A 25,760-nucleotide genomic window follows, 5' to 3' on the forward strand; every position below is an offset into this window, starting at 1 on the left:
TAGTAGATATTGATACAGGAAACCCAATTGGTGTTTTACTGGTAGATATTGATACAGGAAACCCAATTGGTGTTTTACTGGTAGATATTGATACAGGAAACCTAATTGGTGTTTTACTGGTAGATATTGATACAGGAAACCCAATTGGTGTTTTACTGGTAGATATTGATACAGGAAACCCAATTGGTGTTTTACCAGTAGATATTGATACAGGAAACCCAATTGGTGTTTTACTAGTAGATATTGATACAGGAAACCCAATTGGTGTTTTACTAGTAGATATTGATACAGGAAACCTAATTGGTGTTTTACTGGTAGATATTGATACAGGAAACCCAATTGGTGTTTTACTGGTAGATATTGATACAGGAAACCCAATTGGTGTTTTACTGGTAGATATTGATACAGGAAACCCAATTGGTGTTTTACTAGTAGATATTGATACAGGAAACCCAATTGGTGTTTTACTAGTAGATATTGATACAGGAAACCCAATTGGTGTTTTACTAGTAGATATTGATACAGGAAACCCAATTGGTGTTTTACTAGTAGATATTGATACAGGAAACCTAATTGGTGTTTTACTAGTAGATATTGATACAGGAAACCCAATTGGTGTTTTACTAGTAGATATTGATACAGGAAACCCAATTGGTGTTTTACTAGTAGATATTGATACAGGAAACCCAATTGGTGTTTTACTAGTAGATATTGATACAGGAAACCCAATTGGTGTTTTACTGGTAGATATTGATACAGGAAACCCAATTGGTGTTTTACTGGTAGATATTGATACAGGAAACCTAATTGGTGTTTTACTGGTAAATATTGATACAGGAAACCCAATTGGTGTTTTACTAGTAGATTTTGATACAGGAAACCCAATTGGTGTTTTACTAGTAGATATTGATACAGGAAACTTAACTGGTGTTTTACTAGTAGATATTGATACAGGAAACCTAATTGGTGTTTTACTAGTAGATATTGATACAGGAAACTTAACTGGTGTTTTACTGGTAGATATTGATACAGGAAACTCAATTGGTGTTTACTAGTAGATATTGATACAGGAAACCTAATTGGTGTTTTACTAGTAGATATTGATACAGGAAACCTAATTGGTGTTTTACTAGTAGATATTGATACAGGAAACCCAATTGGTGTTTTACTAGTAGATATTTATACAGGAAACCTAATTGGTGTTTTACTAGTAGATATTTATACAGGAAACCTAATTGGTGTTTTACTAGTAGATATTTATACAGGAAACCCAATTGGTGTTTTACTAGTAGATATTGATACAGGAAACCTAATTGGTGTTTTACTAGTAGATATTGATACAGGAAACCCAATTGGTGTTTTACTAGTAGATATTTATACAGGAAACCTAATTGGTGTTTTACTAGTAGATATTGATACAGGAAACCCAATTGGTGTTTTACTAGTAGATATTGATACAGGAAACCCAATTGGTGTTTTACTAGTAGATATTGATACAGGAAACCCAATTGGTGTTTTACTAGTAGATATTGATACAGGAAACCCAATTGGTGTTTTACTAGTAGATATTGATACAGGAAACCTAATTGGTGTTTTACTGGTAGATATTGATACAGGAAACCCAATTGGTGTTTTACTGGTAGATATTGATACAGGAAACCCAATTGGTGTTTTACTAGTAGATATTGATACAGGAAACCCAATTGGTGTTTTACTAGTAGATATTGATACAGGAAACCCAATTGGTGTTTTACTGGTAGATATTGATACAGGAAACCCAATTGGTGTTTTACTGGTAGATATTGATACAGGAAACCCAATTGGTGTTTTACTAGTAGATATTGATACAGGAAAACCAATTGGTGTTTTACTGGTAGATATTGATACAGGAAACCCAATTGGTGTTTTACTAGTAGATTTTGATACAGGAAACCCAATTGGTGTTTTACTAGTAGATTTTGATACAGGAAACCTAATTGGTGTTTTACTAGTAGATATTGATACAGGAAACTTAATTGGTGTTTTACTAGTAGATATTGATACAGGAAACCCAATTGGTGTTTTACTAGTAGATATTGATACAGGAAACCCAAATGGTGTTTTACTAGTAGATATTGATACAGGAAACCCAATTGGTGTTTTACTGGTAGATATTGATACAGGAAACCTAATTGGTGTTTTACTAGTAGCTTTTGATACAGGAAACCTAATTGGTGTTTTACTAGTAGATATTGATACAGGAAACCTAATTGGTGTTTTACTAGTAGATATTGATACAGGAAACCCAATTGGTGTTTTACTAGTAGATATTGATACAGGAAACCCAATTGGTGTTTTACTGGTAGATATTGATACAGGAAACCCAATTGGTGTTTTACTAGTAGATATTGATACAGGAAACCCAATTGGTGTTTTACTGGTAGATATTGATACAGGAAACCCAATTGGTGTTTTACTAGTAGATATTGATACAGGAAACCCAATTGGTGTTTTACTAGTAGATATTGATACAGGAAACCCAATTGGTGTTTTACTGGTAGATATTGATACAGGAAACCCAATTGGTGTTTTACTAGTAGATATTGATACAGGAAACCTAATTGGTGTTTTACTGGTAGATATTGATACAGGAAACCCAATTGGTGTTTTACTGGTAGATATTGATACAGGAAACCCAATTGGTGTTTTACTAGTAGATATTGATACAGGAATCCCAATTGGTGTTTTACTAGTAGATATTGATACAGGAAACCCAATTGGTGTTTTACTGGTAGATATTGATACAGGAAACCCAATTGGTGTTTTACTGGTAGATATTGATACAGGAAACCCAATTGGTGTTTTACTAGTAGATATTGATACAGGAAACCCAATTGGTGTTTTACTGGTAGATATTGATACAGGAAACCTAATTGGTGTTTTACTGGTAGATATTGATACAGGAAACCCAATTGGTGTTTTACTAGTAGATATTGATACAGGAAACCCAATCGGTGTTTTACTAGTAGATTTTGATACAGGAAACCCAATTGGTGTTTTACTAGTAGATATTGATACAGGAAACTTAACTGGTGTTTTACTAGTAGATATTGATACAGGAAACCTAATTGGTGTTTTACTAGTAGATATTGATACAGGAAACCCAATTGGTGTTTTACTGGTAGATATTGATACAGGAAACCCAATTGGTGTTTTACTAGTAGATATTGATACAGGAAACTTAACTGGTGTTTTACTGGTAGATATTGATACAGGAAACTCAATTGGTGTTTTACTAGTAGATATTGATACAGGAAACTTAATTGGTGTTTTACTAGTAGATATTGATACAGGAAACTTAATTGGTGTTTTACTAGTAGATATTGATACAGGAAACCTAATTGGTGTTTTACTAGTAGATATTGATACAGGAAACTCAATTGGTGTTTTACTAGTAGATATTGATACAGGAAACCTAATTGGTGTTTTACTAGTAGATATTGATACAGGAAACTCAATTGGTGTTTACTAGTAGATATTGATACAGGAAACCTAATTGGTGTTTTACTAGTAGATATTGATACAGGAAACCCAATTGGTGTTTTACTAGTAGATATTGATACAGGAATCCCAATTGGTGTTTTACTAGTAGATATTGATACAAGAAACCCAATTGGTGTTTTACTGGTAGATTTTGATACAGGAAACCTAATTGGTGTTTTACTAGTAGATATTGATACAGGAAACTTAATTGGTGTTTTACTAGTAGATATTGATACAGGAAACCCAATTGGTGTTTTACTAGTAGATATTGATACAGGAAACCCAAATGGTGTTTTACTAGTAGATATTGATACAGGAAACCCAATTGGTGTTTTACTAGTAGATATTGATACAGGAAACCTAATTGGTGTTTTACTAGTAGCTTTTGATACAGGAAACCTAATTGGTGTTTTACTAGTAGATTTTGATACAGGAATCCCAATTGGTGTTTTACTAGTAGATATTGATACAGGAATCCCAATTGGTGTTTTACTGGTAGATATTGATACAGGAAACCTAATTGGTGTTTTACTAGTAGCTTTTGATACAGGAAACCTAATTGGTGTTTTACTAGTAGATATTGATACAGGAAACCTAATTGGTGTTTTACTAGTAGATATTGATACAGGAAACCCAATTGGTGTTTTACTAGTAGATATTGATACAGGAAACCCAATTGGTGTTTTACTGGTAGATATTGATACAGGAAACCCAATTGGTGTTTTACTAGTAGATATTGATACAGGAAACCCAATTGGTGTTTTACTGGTAGATATTGATACAGGAAACCCAATTGGTGTTTTACTAGTAGATATTGATACAGGAAACCCAATTGGTGTTTTACTAGTAGATATTGATACAGGAAACCCAATTGGTGTTTTACTGGTAGATATTGATACAGGAAACCCAATTGGTGTTTTACTAGTAGATATTGATACAGGAAACCTAATTGGTGTTTTACTGGTAGATATTGATACAGGAAACCCAATTGGTGTTTTACTGGTAGATATTGATACAGGAAACCCAATTGGTGTTTTACTAGTAGATATTGATACAGGAATCCCAATTGGTGTTTTACTAGTAGATATTGATACAGGAAACCCAATTGGTGTTTTACTGGTAGATATTGATACAGGAAACCCAATTGGTGTTTTACTGGTAGATATTGATACAGGAAACCCAATTGGTGTTTTACTAGTAGATATTGATACAGGAAACCCAATTGGTGTTTTACTGGTAGATATTGATACAGGAAACCTAATTGGTGTTTTACTGGTAGATATTGATACAGGAAACCCAATTGGTGTTTTACTAGTAGATATTGATACAGGAAACCCAATCGGTGTTTTACTAGTAGATTTTGATACAGGAAACCCAATTGGTGTTTTACTAGTAGATATTGATACAGGAAACTTAACTGGTGTTTTACTAGTAGATATTGATACAGGAAACCTAATTGGTGTTTTACTAGTAGATATTGATACAGGAAACCCAATTGGTGTTTTACTGGTAGATATTGATACAGGAAACCCAATTGGTGTTTTACTAGTAGATATTGATACAGGAAACTTAACTGGTGTTTTACTGGTAGATATTGATACAGGAAACTCAATTGGTGTTTTACTAGTAGATATTGATACAGGAAACTTAATTGGTGTTTTACTAGTAGATATTGATACAGGAAACTTAATTGGTGTTTTACTAGTAGATATTGATACAGGAAACCTAATTGGTGTTTTACTAGTAGATATTGATACAGGAAACTCAATTGGTGTTTTACTAGTAGATATTGATACAGGAAACCTAATTGGTGTTTTACTAGTAGATATTGATACAGGAAACTCAATTGGTGTTTACTAGTAGATATTGATACAGGAAACCTAATTGGTGTTTTACTAGTAGATATTGATACAGGAAACCCAATTGGTGTTTTACTAGTAGATATTGATACAGGAATCCCAATTGGTGTTTTACTAGTAGATATTGATACAAGAAACCCAATTGGTGTTTTACTGGTAGATTTTGATACAGGAAACCTAATTGGTGTTTTACTAGTAGATATTGATACAGGAAACTTAATTGGTGTTTTACTAGTAGATATTGATACAGGAAACCCAATTGGTGTTTTACTAGTAGATATTGATACAGGAAACCCAAATGGTGTTTTACTAGTAGATATTGATACAGGAAACCCAATTGGTGTTTTACTAGTAGATATTGATACAGGAAACCTAATTGGTGTTTTACTAGTAGCTTTTGATACAGGAAACCTAATTGGTGTTTTACTAGTAGATTTTGATACAGGAATCCCAATTGGTGTTTTACTAGTAGATATTGATACAGGAATCCCAATTGGTGTTTTACTGGTAGATATTGATACAGGAATACCAATTGGTGTTTTACTGGTAGATATTGATACAGGAAACCTAATTGGTGCACTGGTGGTTTGTTATCTGTACCTCTTGGTGTTGCTAGCTGTGGAAGTCCATGGTTTTCAGCATACCAAAATATAAATTCAATACAGTGTTTGACTTGTTCGTATGTTAAAGTGGACATATGGATGAGGTTTGGGTATTGATTTTTGATTTTTTAATTTATAAAACAATTTTATCATGGCTTCCTACTTGAAAAAAGCAATGTGACACAACATATACCAAGCTCTTGTTTGTAGTTCAATGAACTGCAAAAGCATGATAAATGTGTAAAAATGTTTGTTATTGTATGTACAATAACAAACATTCTTACATATTTGTTGGCTTTTTTCAACGTATTAAGTGACAAACATAGACTGAGACAATGTTGTTTCACTTTTATTTTCAAGTAGGACGCTATGATAAATTTGTTTTATCAATTAAAAATCCAAAAATAAATACCCAATTCTCATCCATATGGCCACTTTAAGGCATGCTTTGGATGTTTATCTGTGTTTCCATGAATGCGTGGAATGGACCATTTTGTCTCATATCATATGTATTTAAATACTTCAAAGTAACATTGTGTTAAATTAAAATGCTTCTTTACAAACTTCTCCATCATCGTAATATGCATACTTGTGGCGTATTCGTTTCCTGACTGCATCTGGGTTGTCATCATTGCATGACTCTGGATCAAACCCAAGGACAAGTAAAGTTTTTTACGACAGTCAGCACTGCAACAACCATTTCTGATCACTTTGTCTTCAACTTCGATCTTTCGATCGCTAGTACTACTACTATTGATTGAGGACTCACTTTCGCCACTAGTAATTCATTGTTCGCTTGACAATTGTGCCGCATGTGACGAAAATTCGTCAATATCGGCACTAAGCTTGTCGTGGATATCATCTGAATCAGGACAACCATCAACTTCGTCATCACCAACAACCTGACATACTGTTTCCGTTGATACTGACATCACCGGAGGATTCAGTTGATCATGGCCTGGCAACACTGTCATTAGTACATGGTACTTCATACTCGTGTTGGCTGCTTGAAAATTACCTGACCGAGATCTTCATCTGGGAAGTAGATTTCTCGCTCGGGTCGCTCAGAACTCATGTCTGCTATGGATGTGTGTATATTATTTTCAGTTGCAAATGTCCGCTACATATAGTACATACGAAGTAAACAAGGTTGACCTCAATTTCATGAATGACCTCAGAAAATCTACTTCCTGGGTCAAGTGACCTTGATCGCGACGATTCGACATCGTGATCTGCGACACGGCAACATAACGTATTATGAGAGCAACTCCGACTACAAATGTCTGGATATCATCATTTCAACTAGAATTGCATCATATTTATTATTATCAATATCTAGTAATACAACTTTCAAAGACCGACATTCTGCAATGAAGTACACTGAAGTGAGTGACACATGCCCCTTCCTATGTAAAAGTAAATGTCGATCATCACCGCATGTTGAACCCCATCGATACAACTTTTGTTCATGTATTTTATTGTTAGAAACTCTGAAGAAAATCCACACGAAAAATTATTTTGGCTATTAAACTACTGTATTTACATTATATACTGTGGAAGTGGTAGTTCTAGAAGCTAGAGAAGTGCACGGTCAGGAATGAATGACTGAAAGAAAAATTCGTTGCCGACGTGTCACTGCGACTCTGCAGATTTAGAGTGGATGCGTACCACGTATAAATCGAATGATTACTCGATTTCTATTGCAAGGACTTAAGGTCCCTTTTGTCATCTGACGACACATATATATATATAATAACACTGCGCTATATATAACCCATGGACAACATAAAAGAACAAGAAGTATCTCGTGAAGGCTTCAAATGCCTAGCAATTTCCCAGATGATTTCAATGTAGTAACAATTATGCAATAAGAACCACATACTTTTCAGGGCTGGAATCCACTGGATGACAGAATCTGGTAGTGGTGCTTGAATATATCCATGTAGTGTCATTCCTCTACTTCTAGTTCCTTGAACAGGATTTGATGGGATGACCTCAGGGAGCAAAAACAAAACATGTTTCGAGTGAAAAACAACTACATTTATCATGTTAATCTAGTAAATCCAAAACAAATCTAGATGGGAAGGTTACGGTATGGTAATATATGTGTGCGCATATGTGTGTGTGTGTGTGTGTGTGTGTGTGTGTGTGTGTGTGTGTGTGTGTGTGTGTGTGTGTGTGTTTGTGTGTGTGTGTGTGTGTGTGCATGTTTGTGTGTGTGTGCATCATGTGTGTGTGTGTGTGTGTGTGTGTGTGTGTGTGTGTGTGTGTGCGTGCGTGCGAGATCCATACATACTTATATTAAATCACATGTGAATAAAATATAGTAATTAAGCAATACCTCGTTAGTAATCAAGCAATAACTCGTTAGTAATTAAGCAATAACTCATTAGTAATTAAGCAATAACTCGATAAGCTAAGCACACACTAGAGCAATCAGCTGAGCAAAATTTCACTCATGGCAATTTGGTCACGCCAATTCCTCTCGTGTGTGGGCAAATTTTCATGAGATTTTGGTCATTCTTGACCGTGAGCCAAATATCTAGCGTGTTTGATAATTTTGGCCTCGAGTGAATTTTTGCTCCTATGTGTGCTGAACGGGAGCAAAATACTCACGACTTTCTCTTAAGAGTGCATGTGTTGTGATGAAATACACTACAAAATGTCTGTGCCCACTCCTGCTCAGTCTAAAATACAGGTGTGTAACTTCTATGTCAATAACGACTGTATTTTCATGGTTTTAGAAGACAAACGTGTCAATCTTTGACCTAAATACCCTTGGCTAGTGCCTTAGAGGGAATAGTCAACAAGACGCCTGTTATTGTGAAAAGCAATGGCTACAGGTATTTTGGCCACAAAATCAACATTTGTCTTTTAAAATCATGAAAATACAGTCATTATTGACGTAGAAGTTACTCACCTGTATTTTTGACTGAGCAGGAGTGGGCACAGACATTTTGTAGTGTATTTTATCACTACACATGCACTCGTAAGAGAAAGCCAAGAACAACCAAAATCTCATGAAAGTTTGTTCAGCTGATTGCTGAGTGTGATCCATGGGACATCATTCAATCTTGGTAGGTTGATTGTTGGGACATTATTCAATCTTGGTAGGTTGATTGGTGGGACATTATTCAATCTTGGTAGGTTGATTGGTGGGACATTATTCAATCTTGGTAGGTTGATTGGTGGGACATTATTCAATCTTGGTAGGTTGATTGGTGGGACATTATTCAATCTTTGTAGGTTGATTGGTGGTACATTATTCAATCTTGGTAGGTTGATTGGTAGGACATTATTCAATCTTGGTAGGTTGATTGGTGGGACATTATTCAATCTTGGTAGGTTGATTGGTGGGACATTATTCAATCTTGGTAGGTTGATTGGTGGGACATTATTCAATCTTGGTAGGTTGATTGGTGGGACATTATTCAATCTTTGTAGGTTGATTGGTGGTACATTATTCAATCTTGGTAGGTTGATTGGTAGGACATTATTCAATCTTGGTAGGTTGATTGGTGGGACATTATTCAATCTTGGTAGGTTGATTGGTGGGACATTATTCAATCTTGGTAGGTTGATTGGTAGGACATTATTCAACTTATAACATTATAACTGATTGAAGATGTTTACCTTAACTACCTTGTACTTACTTCAGCATAACGACACACAGCAGAAGAAGCCTGTATGGATGCAATACTGAGAGGTAAATCTTCTAAACCTCGTAGTTTTTTACTTAGTGTGTTGTAAGCATGCATCACTGCCTGGTTCTCTTCATCTCCTACTCCTCTCTCATCTTTTTTGTCTTTTCTAGTCATCACATTCTGCTTCTTGCCTTGGGCAGATGGTTGCTTTAGTAATGCATCAAGATGACCCCCAAGATATACAAGTGACTGTGGTGTTATTCCTGCATGTCTGTAGATAAAATTCAGTGAGTCTCCTCCATTATACCCAAAACACTAATGTGACATTTAGTGATGTCATAATATAGTTCAATAATTAGTTGGCAATCAATGTAAGTTCATAATATCATAACTGGCAAAGTCTAAGGAATAGTACAAAGTGATGTTTTTGACCCAAACATATGAAACAACACCAGATTTAAACTGAATGCCTCCTGTAAGGGCAAAACCATAGATTTTTGGGCCTACATACATTGTTGGAATGCAAAATAATTCTGAGCTATAGGTATAATACATCATGTACCACTTCACTGGAAAAACCAGAGATGAACTGAAAATGCTCCCATATATCTTTGTATGATCCGTAGATGTAGCAAGTTTCATTGAATTTGGTGCATTATCATTAATTATGCAAGCCACTAACACCAAAAACTGTACAGTGACTGCAATGTACTCATGCCATTCATTATAAAGTGCAGCTGTTCTATGTTACATTTTAATTACAAAACTTAGCTAAATATGCAAATGAGCAATTACTTGACACAAGACTTTCAAATGTCTTTCTGTACTGTCGTACCTTTGTGTAATCAATATCTGTAGCAAGTTTCATCAAATTTGGTGCAGTCTTTCTTGGTATAAGCCCTAATTGCCAAAGTTCGTTAATTATGCAAATGAGCAATTAATTGACAGCATTAAATTTCATTAAGAACTATCATATGTATGATCAATATTAGACCTCAAAATTAATATTTTTGTTCACCTGCCTATTGGGCATATAAGTTGGAAATTTATCTGCAAATATTTTACCTGCCCATATTTTCCTGGCAACTTCTAGTCCCTAAAGTCTAGTCTCCTTGTGTGTGCTACTACTTAGCCACCCAATGCCCTTATAGCTACAGTCATTGCTATCTGGTCCATCCAGTACAACTCTCAGTAACATATTCAAAGTGTCAGTCTGTTCAAACTCCTTCCCCCACTCCTCACAAAACTCTCGTTTTCTCTTCCTTTCATACATTTTCCAATAACTCTCATTGACTGACTATGTCATCCTTGTCACTTTCCTGTGATGTACTTGGTACAGCCACTAAATCTCATTGTCATAAGCCACAGTCTCTTTTAGGGCACCGCTCAGAAGGCACCTCTTTATTTCAAAATATAGCATATAGGCACCTCTTTATTTCAAAATATAGCACAAGAAATAACACGTTAACAGCTCTGGTTTGCGAGAATGCTCGTATAACAACATTCTCACCACCATCACCACTTTTTTCAATTTGCCTTTTCTCGCCTGTAGTCTTTTCACTCTCACTGTCTTCCTTAGGAAGTCCTTCTTTCAAACTTTTGGTGAATCCAAACTTCAACAAACTCATGATTATTCAACAGTGTGGGATCAACTCGGTTCGTGGCAAGACGTCAATTACGTGAATATTAAAGAGCTTGCTGAAAATTATGAATCACAAGAAAGCGTATTGATATGCAAATTTGTCCATGCATTCTATCGATGTACACTTCCATATATAAAAAAGTTGCACTGAGGTCAACGGGTCATCACAAAACTAGCTACTCAATGCGGAAGTACAGAGATCAGTGCGTTAGCATATTTGATTGTGGTTACTTTTGAGTTACTGGGTGATAGTGTAAGTGTAAGTGTAAATTTTTATATTTATCAAAGGATAAGGATAATTGAATATTTTAAGCTAGGTTTTCAAAATGTTTCAGAAAAAAGTAGCTGCTCAACTGGGCCGATTACAACAAATTTCATCTGCCCAACAGCAACTTTAACTGGCCCTGGGCCACTGGGCCGGCATTAATTTCGAGCCCTGAATATCTGTGGCAAGTTTCATCAAATTTGATAAAGCTCTTCCGGATGCATAACCTGAGTTACAAACCTTCATTAATTATGCAAATTAGCTCTTAATTAACTTGACAAAAGTTAACAACTTTTAGTGGTTTTATATCTTTGTATGATATGTGCGTGTAGCAAGTTTCAATGAATCTGGTGCAGTCGTTCTACATGTATAACCCCATTTATACAATCATTTATTAAGCAAATTAGCATTAATTATGCAATCAACTCCCACCAAAAACTGATCAGCACAGTAAGTTACAGCTGACAATGTCACATAGTAAATTGCAGAACATTTGCTTCAGTACTTTTTGAGATATCAATGGAACAAAATTTCTGCACAGACTGACAGACAGACATCGCCACAACATCAGCTCTCATACGGGAGCTAACGATTATATGAAACTAAATGAAATTTGAAGCTTGTATAGTTAACATACTGCCTCCTCATTAAAAAATCATTAATTATGCAAATTAACCATATAGCCTATAAGTTACTATATCAAGCTTGTATAGTTAACATACTGCCTCCTCATTAAAAAATCATTAATTATGCAAATTAACCATATAGCCTATAAGTTACTATATCAAGCTTGTATAGTTAACATACTGCCTCCTCATTAAAAAATCATTGATTATGCAAATTAACCATATAGCCTATAAGTTACTATATCAAGCTTTAAATACAGAGAAAAGGACTAACAATTAGTTTTGTTCTCACAATTTTCCAGATTTCTAAAATCATTTTTCTTATTTTCAATTTAAAGTATACCATCCTAATGATCCATGCTAGGTATAGATGTTCATTTGCTGAACGACTATTCAGTTGCCTATCCAACCCTGTTGTTATCTTTGCAATATACGTGATCATTTTGCTGTTGCCCTATGGGCGAGGTCATGTTGCTAGATATATTTGCATACACTTTTTGAATGTTTATTCAGTTGCCTATACAACTATATCTTTGCAATATACATGATCATTTGGCTGTTGCTATGGGCGTGGTCTTGTTGCTAAGTACATGTATATACATTTTTTCTATTAATCCCTGTTGTTATCTTTGAAATGTATGCAATCATTTGGCTGTTACTATTGGCGTTGTCATTTACATACACTTTTGGAATGTTTATTCGGTTGTCTAATAGGCCAAAAAGATATATATATCTGGTTCTGGTCAGGGTAAACTTTCTAAAGTGGTGTGACAATAGACATTTTTTTTTTTCTATTTTTTTTTTTTTTTTTTTTTTTTGCAAATTAGTAAATACACATTTTTTTGACACTTTACATACTCTGTTCTATCATATTTATCACTTGAAAAACTTCCTTTTTCTTCAAAGCAGTTTAGGCTTTGTATTTAAGCAGTCTTGGCACGTAGGGTAGATTTCAGCTGCTTGTTCTCCTGATATCAGGAATAAATAAGGAACGGGAAAGCAAAAATTATCTGAAAAAAAAGGTATTCAGGGCGAGGGTATTCAGGGCACTCGTGCACCGACCAGAACCAGATATATTTTTTTTTGGCCTTAATCCCTTTTGTTATCTTTGCAATATAATATAATATGTATATATATGATCATTTGGCTGTTACACAGCCTTATAGTACAGTTGTGCTAAAATAAAATTCAAATTATCGAGTGAATGATCTACACCCCTGCCAACAATACTGTAATCCAACTTACAATTGTAGTATGTGACCTATGACCTTTTCACAAATCAGTCTCCTCTCAGCCATACTAGCACATTCCCAAACAACAGCTTCACATATGTTGGCATCTTGGAATCGGCGAAGTTCAGATTTCCTGCCCCAGAATTCTCTAAATTCAACAGCCTTAAAAAGAGCAAAAGTGTTGTTTGGTTAGTGCACAAGTCCATCAAGTATGTTACATACATATTACCTAATTATGTTTAAAGTTTGGTTGAAATCTGCTGATACACATGTCATGACAGACAAGTCTTCATAATAGTCCCCAACCCCCCCCCCCCCCCCTTCAAATGTGACTGAATGGAGACATAATTTAAAAGAAATTGGTGGCAACAAATAAATACTACAGTTTCTGTGATAATGAAGGGAATTGCTGAAGTTCAGTACTTAAACCTGAAGATCTAGGTCTAGGTCAAAGGTCAATGCCTAAAAAGAAAGTTTAAACCTGACAATATAGGAGTAGATATTTTAAAGGTGATTCAAAATGCTCACATTAACTATCGCTAATTTGCTAGACAACATGTTTGTGAAATATATTCTGGTTTCAAAACTTTAAAAAAGTATCTGGAAACACCTTAAAATGACCTTTTTTCAGTCAGTTCCTTTCGGATTTACTTCGAGTGTAGTCAACAGGTGAATAAAACTCAACAACGTGGTGGAAAAATACATTGCTGATGGTTGTAATAGACATCAGTAAACAAAAACTACAATCTACACGCCTTATTAACCAACATTTACCAATGTTTACCCCACACTACCTGACAATAATAATATAAATAAAAAATACCGCCAATGGCGTTGTAGCACAACTGTACAGTTTTTAAAAATGTTTACCCACATGCTGATCCATGCTAACAATAGGTGTTCATTTGCTAAATGACTATCCAGTTGCCTATCCAACCCTGTTGTTATCTTTGCAAAATATGCAATAATTTGGCTGTTGCTAAGGGCATGGTCATGTTGCTAGACATATTTGCATACATTATTTGAATATTCGTTCTCTTTTCTATGAATCCCTGATGTTATCTTTGCAATATACATGATCATTAGCTGTTGCTATGGGTGTGGCCTTGTGCTAGACATATTTGCATACATTATTTGAATGTTCGTTCTCTTGTCTATGAATCCCTGATGTTATCTTAAGTTTGCTAGAGCCAATTGTTTCAAAATATTTTGAAGAAAATCTGCAGAATAACACTTCTAGAAACATCTCACCAAGTTTCAGTCTTACTGACCAAGTATGTTCTGAGATATAAGTTTTCACCACCATTCACATTTTTACACCTAATTTGCATATCACTGATGAGATCATTATATGTTTAAAATTTCTTTATCTATACACCCCAGATGCATCCCCATTAAATTTCAGCCCAATCTGCTTGGTAGTTTTGGAATTAAAAATTTTTGACCAAAAAGACACATTTTTAGCCCTAATTTGCATACCACTAATGGAATCATCATGTCATGAACATTGCTTCATCTAAACACCACTAAGAATGTTCCAATAAAAATTTCAAACTGATCTGCCCAAATTACAAACTGGTGGTAAGATCATTTTGATTTGAACAATTTCCCAACTAGACACCCAAGGTAATACACCCACCAAATATCATGGCGATCAATACTGAACCTTATCAGTTCAGTTGTGCTAAAAATTATTTATTTGAAGTTTCCATATATGTCCCCATATTTTATTAAATATCATCATTTAATAATTATAATATTAATAATTTATTGTTTAAAGACCATTACACACAAATGTCTCAATGGTCTGCACATAAAATATCACAAAATTTAAAAACATGATTCTGATTTTAAAAAAAATAAATACTAAAACTGCCAAGCACAACACATCATAAATCACAACAGTTTGATTAAAAATAATAAAAGAAACAATACAAGACACACCACAGAAACCCACCACAAAAAAATGTTGTCAACATTATTGTTGAACCACTTCAACAATAACACTTGTTGGTCATCATTCAATTATGTGGATCTCATCCACGCAGGCTTCTATCCGAGGAACAACAGTGGGGTCGACGTAAAGTTGGGAGTCATCAGCATAAATAACTGAATTCAAGCCATGTCGAGTAATGATGTCCTCTATCGGAGTATTGTACAAATCAAACAGACAGGATCAAGCACAGAACCCTGTGGTACACCACACTTCAAAAGGCGTGTATTCAACACAATTGACTTAATAGATGCTTGCTACATTTGACCTTTGCGAAATGACTCAAACCAACTTAAAGCAGTCCCCTGAAAGCCAAAACAGGAACTCAGCCTGTCCAAGAGAATGTCATGGTCGATGGTGTCGAATGCCGCCAACAAATCCAAAAGTACAGGAATGTCGACATGATGTTGCTTATCAAGAACAAGCATGACATCATTTAGCACATGCAAAAGTGCCGTCTCGGTGATGTGTCCTTTCCGATATGCGGACTGAAAACAACCATAATGCGAGTTATCAGATACATTTGCGATCGTTGTATCTTTGACCTTCAACCAAGTAGAGTGTATCATATCAATTGCGTCTTTGACTGTGATGACAGGTAACCCTTCCCCTGAATCAAGAGACATTAGCATTTTCTGGACCACTCGTTTACGATAATAAGTCTTCAAACTTCTAATTACACCTTGGTCCATCGGTTGTAGCTTCGACGTGGTATTGGGTGGCAGGAACAAGGGCTTCGTTGACTTGAGATTTTTAACGGCTGGGTGAGCGGGACAGTTGTCAACGAACATCAGAACTTTCCTTCTTTGGTGGGTGCATTTCTGATCTACCTGATGAATCTACTGTGAGAATAAGTCGCTGACCATCCAAGCCTTTCGATTTGCTTGATAGTCTACGGGGAGAGAGGTAAGGTTCTTGAAGCATCTGGGCTTTTTAGCTTTACCGATTACTAGAGGCATGAGTTTTTCCGACCCATCCATATTGGCGCATACCATTACAGTTATTCGATCTTTACTTTTCTTGCCGCCGGAGCAGATTTCATTCTTGAAAGATAGAGTCTTATCAGGCATCAGTTTGTAGTACAACCCGGTTTCGTCAGCGTTAAAAATATCTTTCGGGGGAGCAACCATCAATTAACTTTGGTAAAGTTGTCTTTACCCAGCTCGTTACCATATCTTCACTGACAGACGCAGCTTCGCCGCACACCATTTTGAAAGTGATACCAAGGCGGGACTTGAAAAGTTCTAACCAGCTGTTGCTGGCGTTAAAGTCAGCATGGTTCATTTTCTTTGCTAAGTCTTCAGCCTTTGCTTGGAGAATTGGACCGCTGATCGGAATGTTCATACACCGTGCGTTCGAAAACCATTTCAACAGGGCATGCTCTACGTCGTCAACAGCAAAGAACTGGAAACGCTTACGGGTTGGATGGATTTTGCTCGTTCCATAGATCTTCATAATTTCGGACTTCTTCTTAAGGATAGTAGACAGCGTACTCGGCTTCACGTTGAACTTCCTACAGACTTCGTTGTGTCGTAAACCGGACTCTATTGCCTTTATCATGTCAACTTTGGAATCTAGTGATAGAGCACGACGTTTTGTAGTTGTTGCCATTTCAATAACTTTGATAGGAACTGATGTTTAGAATGAAAACCTGTCCAGATTTATACAGAATTTTGGCGTCCCCACTTCACACTTTTAAGAAAATAAAAATTGCGATCGTCCACCTATGTTTTTGCCACTTGCAAAGTAAACAATTAACATTTATCACAATTCATTGCTTTGTCACTGTACCAAGGTGCCGACAAATAGTGGCCGGCCTGAGAACTCATTGAAGTATATAGTTTAGGAAACCAACAAATCTAATATCGCGATGTGTTCATGATATTCTACATGATTGGACAATATTGACGTCGGCAATCAAGGTCATGACCCTAGCGCATGGTTATGAGAGAAAGCCTGCAACTAGATTGGAGCCATGTTCGGACCAATTTCTGTTTGTTTTGACATTAGAGATATCATTTCTGTATGACTGTAAGAATTTTGCAATATATCTAATTGACAAATTGGCGATATGCAAACACAATGTGTCTGTGATAGATTTGATTTTGATAATTTGCCCTGAAGGGTAAGGGCAAGGTCTACAAAGATAGACTGCATCTGATAATATATGGGGTAGACAATTGAATGGAATCTCTATGTATTACAGTTTTTGAGTTATACACATAATACAGTAAACAATTATTTTTAACTACAAATATGGCTGCCATTTGGCAAAAGTGATATGAGTACCAAATACAATGATTGTGTATAGTTCCTTTCTTCAATATTACATGTATTATATAAAATATGATTTAAAAGAAATTGGCAATATGAAAATATCTGTGATAGGCATGAATTGGCTTGACTTTGATAATTAGCCCTGATCGCGGTCAAGGTCTCAAAAGATAGCTTTCATCTCATAATATGGGGGCAGACACTTGAATGGAGTATCTGTATTACAGTTTTTGTGTTATGCAGTGAATATTGATTTTTAACTACAGATAAGGCTGCCATTCGGTCAAATCTGCATATATCCACAATTAAATTGACGTGCATATGTCCCACCTGATATGTCATCTTTGTGTCAGGTTTGAAAGAAATTGGATATTGCATGTTTGAGAAAAGATGTATTAGGGACTACAATTTGAGATGATGTTATTCATAAATGTTTTGCTTGACAAACCTAACACTAGATAGATTATGAGCATTGGCATATAAGTTACATGAATTTCAATGAATTTAAAAATACCAATCCAAAGACACCTTAGAAGTTATAAATATCAATCCAAAGACACCTTAGAAGTTATAAATATCAATCCAAAGACACCTTAGAAGTTATAAATATCAATCCAAAGACACCTTAGAAGTTATAAATACCAATCCAAAGACACCTTAGAATTGCTATTAATTAAATCTGAATATTTACCTCTGGTGCATCCGCCATAGGTCCTTTGTCTAGGATGCTTGTAGAGAACTCTAGATCAAGTAACAAACCAAACGTCACATGTGGTATATCTTCCCAGTGTGGTGGCTTGGTGTCAAGGCTCCACTGCATCATAATTATACCATAAATAACATAGTCAGCCAATATCAAGGTTTTCAGTATTAGCCCTACAGGCATTATAGGTCTCTTCATCTCAATTTACATACTGATCAATGTTCATAATCAGATGCAAGTGAAATCACAGAGTACGGTATCTGAATGATTCAATCACAGAGTACTGTATCTGAATGATTCAATCAGAGTACTGTATCTGAATGATTCAATCACAGAGTACTGTATCTGAATGATTCAATCACAGAGTACTGTATCCGAATGATTCAATCAGAGTACGGTATCTGAATGATTCAATCACAGAGTACTGTATCTGAATGATCCAATCACAGAGTACTGTATCTGAATGATTCAATCACAGAGTACTGTATGTGAATGATTCAATCACAGAGTAATGTATCTGAATGATTCAATCACAGAGTACTGTATCTGAATGATTCAATCACAGAGTACTGTATCCAAATGATTCAATCACAGAGTACTGTATCTGAATGATCCAATCACAGAGTAATGTATCTGAATGATTCAATCACAGAGTACTCTATCTGAATGATTCAATCACAGAGTACTGTATCCAAATGATTCAATCACAGAGTACCGTATCCGAATGATTCAATCACAGAGTACCATATATGAATGATTCATTCACAGAGTACCATATATGAATGATTCAATCACAGAGTACTGTATCTGAATGATCCAATCACAGAGTACTGTATCTGAATGATCCAATCACAGAGTACTGTATCTGAATGATTCAATCACAGAGTACTGTATCTGAATGATCCAATCACAGAGTACTGTATCTGAATGATTCAATCACAGAGTACTGTATGTGAATGATTCAATCACAGAGTACCGTATCTGAATGATTCATTCACAGAGTACCGTATCTGAATGATTCAATCACAGAGTACTGTATCTGAATGATTCAATCACAGAGTACTCTATCTGAATGATTCAATCACAGAGTACTGTATCTGAATGATTCAATCACAGAGTACTGTATCTGAATGATTCAATCACAGAGTACTGTATCTGAATGATTCAATCACAGAGTACTGTATCCAAATGAATCAATCACAGAGTACCGTATCTGAATGATTCAATCACAGAGTACCATATATGAATGATTCAATCACAGAGTACTGTATCTGAATGATCCAATCACAGAGTACTGTATCTGAATGATCCAATCACAGAGTACTGTATCTGAATGATTCATTCACAGAGTACTGTATCTGAATGATTCAATCAGAGTACTGTATCTGAATGATTCAATCAGAGTACTGTATCTGAATGATTCATTCACAGAGTACTGTATCTGAATGATTCAATCACAGCGTACTGTATCTGAATGATTCAATCAGAGTACTGTATCTGAATGATCCAATCACAGAGTACTGTATCTGAATGATTCAATCAGAGTACTGTATCTGAATGATCCAATCACAGAGTACTGTATCTGAATGATTCAATCAGAGTACTGTATCTGAATGATCCAATCACAGAGTACTGTATCTGAATGATTCATTCACAGAGTACTGTATCTGAATGATTCAATCACAGAGTACTGTATCTGAATGATTCAATCAGAGTACTGTATCTGAATGATCCAATCACAGAGTACTGTATCTGAATGATTCATTCACAGAGTACTGTATCTGAATGATCCAATCACAGAGTACTGTATCTGAATGATTCATTCACAGAGTACTGTATCTGAATGATTCAATCAGAGTACTGTATCTGAATGATTCAATCACAGAGTACTGTATACGAATGATTCAATCAGAGTACTGTATCTGAATGATTCAATCACAGAGTACCGTATCTGAATGATTCAATCACAGAGTACTGTATCTGAATGATTCAATCACAGAGTACTGTATCTGAATGATTCAATCACAGAGTACTGCATCTGAATGATTCAATCACAGAGTACCGTATCCGAATGATTCAATCAGAGTACTGTATCTGAATGATTCAATCAGAGTACCGTATCTGAATGATTCAATCACAGAGTACCGTATCTGAATGATTCAATCACAGAGTACCGTATCTGAATGATTCAATCACAGAGTACTGTATCTGAATGATTCAATCACTATTAAATCTATTGCATGAATTAACACAGAGATATATATTATTGATAATTATATTGCTGAAGGTGTTAGTAAATTTTATGTACTCGAACTGAATAACATAATGTAAGTTATCAACTTGTTAAATGTATAGGGTTACCTCTTGTCCAAGTATTGGTTTGACAGCCATCAGTTTGACACGTTTACCAAGTGCTTTCTCTATTAGTTCACAAATAGATGGTAATACTGCACTGATATAATCACCACCATAATCAACCAGCCTATCATCAACATTGAACTTCGTGGCACATAACTTTAGTTGGCTCAGTCCAGACAAGCTGAAAAATGCAGACATATTGGATGATGTAGCAATGCATATTATTGTCAGATGGTATAGGTGATAAAATCAGGTGGTATGGACAATGAGTCAGGTGGTATGGATAAGTCAGATGGTATGGATGATAAAATTGGGTAGTTTAGATGTTAGGTGACAAGGTGTTTCCTCTGGCTTTATGAAAATCCAAAAAGATGTAGTAAATTAGAAATCTTTAGTAACTTTGGGATCATAGAAAATGTCACATTTAGAGGATACTGCGTGTATGTACCATTTAGAGGACACTGTGTGTATGTACCATTTAGAGGACACTGTGTGTATGTACCATTTAGAGGACACTGTGTGTATGTACCATTTAGAGGATACTGTGTGTATGTACCATTTAGAGGACACTGTGTGTATGTACCATTTAGAAGATACTGCATGTATGTACCATTTAGAGGACACTGTGTGTATGTACCATTTAGAGGACACTGTGTGTATGTACCATTTAGAGGACACTGTGTGTATGTACCATTTAGAGGACACTGTGTGTATGTACCATTTAGAGGACACTGTGTGTATGTACCATTTAGAGGACACTGTGTGTATGTACCATTTAGAGGACACTGCTTGTATGTACCATTTAGAGGATACTGTGTGTATGTACCATTTAGAGGACACTGTGTGTATGTACCATTTAGAGGATACTGTGTGTATGTACCATTTAGAGGACACTGCTTGTATGTACCATTTAGAGGATACTATGTGTATGTACCATTTAGAGGACACTGTGTGTATGTACCATTTAGAGGACACTGTGTGTATGTACCATTTAGAGGACACTGTGTGTATGTACCATTTAGAGGACACTGTGTGTATGTACCATTTAGAGGACACTGCACGTATGTACCATTTAGAGGACACTGTGTGTATGTACCATTTAGAGGACACTGCACGTATGTACCATTTAGAGGATAGTGTGTGTATGTACCATTTAGAGGATACTGTGTGTATGTACCATTTAGAGGACACTGCATGTATGTACCATTTAGAGGATACTGTGTGTATGTACCATTTAGAGGATACTGTGTGTATGTACCATTTAGAGGACACTGCTTGTATGTACCATTTAGAGGATACTGTGTGTATGTACCATTTAGAGGACACTGTGTGTATGTACCATTTAGAGGACACTGTGTGTATGTACCATTTAGAGGACACTGTGTGTATGTACCATTTAGAGGACACTGTGTGTATGTACCATTTAGAGGACACTGTGTGTATGTACCATTTAGAGGACACTGTGTGTATGTACCATTTAGAGGACACTGTGTGTATGTACCATTTAGAGGACACTGTGTGTATGTACCATTTAGAGGACACTGTGTATGTACCATTTAGAGGACACTGCTTGTATGTACCATTTAGAGGATACTGTGTGTATGTACCATTTAGAGGATACTGTGTGTATGTACCATTTAGAGGATACTGTGTGTATGTACCATTTAGAGGATACTGTGTGTATGTACCATTTAGAGGACACTGCATGTATGTACCATTTAGAGGATACTGTGTGTATGTACCATTTAGAGGATACTGTGTGTATGTACCATTTAGAGGATACTGTGTGTATGTACCATTTAGAGGACACTGTGTGTATGTACCATTTAGAGGACACTGTGTGTATGTACCATTTAGAGGACACTGCACGTATGTACCATTTAGAAGACACTGGGAAATGACCAACGCCGTAATTGTAATGTGTTTCATGACCCATGACATGCATGACCTTGGAAGACGTTCTTTGTTCATTGTGCATGTGCAATAAATGAAATTATTACAGCTTCACGCAGCATAGGCTCACGATGTTTGTTACAACTTACAAGCTTCAATTGTGTCCTAAACACAGGTTTTAGGCATGGATGTTACAAAAATTGTACAAAATGACTCAAAAGGAGCAGTGATAGCTGTTCATTTAAATAGTTTCAGCATTGGAATGTTTGAATGTAAGTTTGTCGGTGTCGACACTATGCAACAACGTCTTGCTATTGCCTATTACTAACATTAGTAACAACACTTACAAGTTACAGAAGACGCATAATGTATACTGTACTGCAAGGTCAACCAAGACAGCCTTAATTTGTACACATGCATTGCATTTTTACCGATGTTTGCATTATTACTTTTATACATTAAAGCTCAAAGGAATCTGTGAGGTCTAGAAATGTTTACATGTTGTCTGGTGGATTATTTTGACAAGTTCACTGTGAAGAAAAGTCTTTCATAGAAGTAATGATTTTCAATCAATGACATATAAAAATGATAACTCCTCTAGCACACTGATGATAATCATGCAAGTGTTTCAAAAAGTTACATACTAAAGTTCAAATTGGATAACTTGAAAAAATTGCTAGCGATGTCAATGCAACTTTGATTAATAGGATGAATTTTAGTACTCCTGATAAAATCATACAATATCTACAGATAGACATCCATCAGGATGATAAGTATTCATCTTCTTACAAAGTTGTTCTACGGACTTGTCAACCTTGTTACAATGAAGGAAAGACCTGTAACAAGGAATTCAATAAAGAGAAGAGAAAAGAAGTTGTAGAGAGACTGAAAGGACAGAAAGGACAGAGAATAGAAGTGGAAAGATATAGATTTTTTTCCTTGCCCACTTTTTTTTTATTTCACCCGCCCCCACCCCGCCTGACTATTCCACTGGAGATGAGAAACAAAAAAAAGGTCACCCTAAGGCAATAAGAAAAACAGTTTTAAGAGTGACTTCTTTTAAATATGTTTTCCCCATAGGTTCAAATAGGCACCTTTTAAGATCTGTAGAACCAGCGAAAGACTCCAAGACACTCGCAACTTTCTGATTGGAGGTCTTTGTTGAGTGTTGAGATAAATACTTAAATAAGGCAGTGATGTCTCTATCATGACTGACCTCTCATCCCTGACTAGACTTAAAAGTGTCTGTACATGTAATTGCTGCACGATATACCTTCAGGGTACTTATTTGTAATTTATTTTTTTCAAACAAAAAAATAAAGAAATCAGCTAGCTGTGGCATAGAGGCTCTGAGAGGATTAATTTTCCTTCTGACACACCAATCAGAGAAAATATACCATTTGGCCTGATAAGCTGAGAGGGTGCTATCTGTAGTGGGCCTGGCAATGAGTGTGGAAGCCTTTTGAGAATATCCTTTCACAACTGCTTGCTGTTGGACAATCTCCAAACGTGAAGATTCAGCACTGCTGCACCTGGGTGAAAGGTCATCCTGTCCTGCTAGGCTAACAAGTCCTGTCTCTGAGGTAACCTGCGAGGCTGATTGACCAGAAGAAACAATAGGAGAGGAAACCAAGACCACTTTGGCCATTTTGATGCTATCAGAATCACAACGTACGGGTCTCTGCTTATTTTGTTCAGTACTTGTGGATCAGAGCAAATGAAGGGGATGCATAGGCTTCAATTCCCTGCCATGAGACTACCAATGCATCTGTCTCCAGAGCAAGAGGGTCAGGATGAGGGGAGATGTAAATTGGCAACTTGTGATTGGTTACCGTAGCAAACAGATCTACTTGCAGACTTGGCCATAGTAGCATTATTGATTGAAAAACTACATTGTTTAAGCACCATTCCATTGGGACCACCTTCTTGCATGAGAGAGCATCTGCTATCAGGTTGTGTTTTCCAGCCAGATCAATTGCCTTTATTAGAATTACCCTCTGTTTGCACCATAGGATCATTTCCCGTACAAGACAGCACAGAGTGAAGGAATGCATGAGTAGACTGATTAACATTTGTTGAGAATGTAAAAAAAATATCACTGCACCACTTTAGACAACATTTCTCTTATGGAAGGCATTCAGTTTAAATCTGGTTTTAAGTTGCTATAACTCATTTGGAGTCTGACTGAGTACTTTATATCTAGAGGTACTAGAGTGATTTTAATGCACAACAAAATTTTTTATGAAAACTGTAAGCTATATCAACAAATTTTATAGAACATATCCGCTTTGTTATGGTTAATTTATGTACTAAATTATATTGAAATTCAAGTATGCATTCTTATGATATATCCTAATTACCGAAAATCATTAATCATGCAAATTAGTTATTAACACTGTAATGGTATATCAACAAACTTTATAGGGCGTATAAACTTTGTTATGTTTAATGTATGGAGTAAATTATATTGAAATTGAAGTATGCAGTCTTAAGATATAGCCTAATTACCGAAAATAATTAATTATGCACATTATTCACTAAATCTTCAAGCGAAATCAACAACTTTTATAGGAGATATGCACTCTGTTATGCTAAACATATGTACTAAATTGTATTGAAATTGAAGTATGCAGTCTTAAGATATAACCTAATTACTGAAAATCATCAATTATGCAAATTATTCAATAACACTGAAAGGTACATCAACAAGCTTTACAGGACATGTGCGATTGTTATGGTTAACGTGTGTACTGAAATTATATTAAAATTAAAGTATATATTTTTAAGATATAGCCTAATTACCGAAAATCATTAATTATGCAAATTATTCATTAATACTGTAAGGTACATCAACAAATTTTATAAGACAAATGTATGTTGTTATGTTTAATGAATATACTAAATTATATTGAATTGAAGTACGCAGTCTTAAGATATTGTGTAATTAGTTGATTTCATTAATATGCAAATTTCCCTAATCAAACATTAACAGATCTGGCTCAAAACCTAATCAGGTGTAGCCATTACCCTAAAGATTATACTTTCCAAATTTCATTGCAATTGAGCCAGCTGATTTTTAGAAAATGATACACACACACACACACACACACACACACACACACAAGGAAAAAATCAAACTGAAGGAGC

General features: G+C 35.6%; 1 protein-coding gene across 1 annotated transcript in view; it reads right to left on the reverse strand.

The window, feature by feature from the left end:
• The window catches only part of LOC144443264 (nucleolar protein 6-like), a 167,295-nt gene that overhangs the window by 69,699 nt on the left and 71,836 nt on the right, over positions 1–25,760 (reverse strand). The window contains exons 10-14 of the mRNA XM_078132697.1: positions 20,724–20,901; positions 18,351–18,473; positions 13,406–13,554; positions 9,637–9,898; positions 7,866–7,977 (exon numbers count right to left, since the gene is read on the reverse strand). Coding sequence (XP_077988823.1) covers positions 7,866–7,977; positions 9,637–9,898; positions 13,406–13,554; positions 18,351–18,473; positions 20,724–20,901 — 824 coding nt within the window. The remainder of the gene's footprint in view (positions 1–7,865; positions 7,978–9,636; positions 9,899–13,405; positions 13,555–18,350; positions 18,474–20,723; positions 20,902–25,760) is intronic.

Source organism: Glandiceps talaboti, chromosome 12 (assembly GCF_964340395.1).
Source record: "Glandiceps talaboti chromosome 12, keGlaTala1.1, whole genome shotgun sequence".
NCBI lineage: Eukaryota > Metazoa > Hemichordata > Enteropneusta > Spengelidae > Glandiceps > Glandiceps talaboti.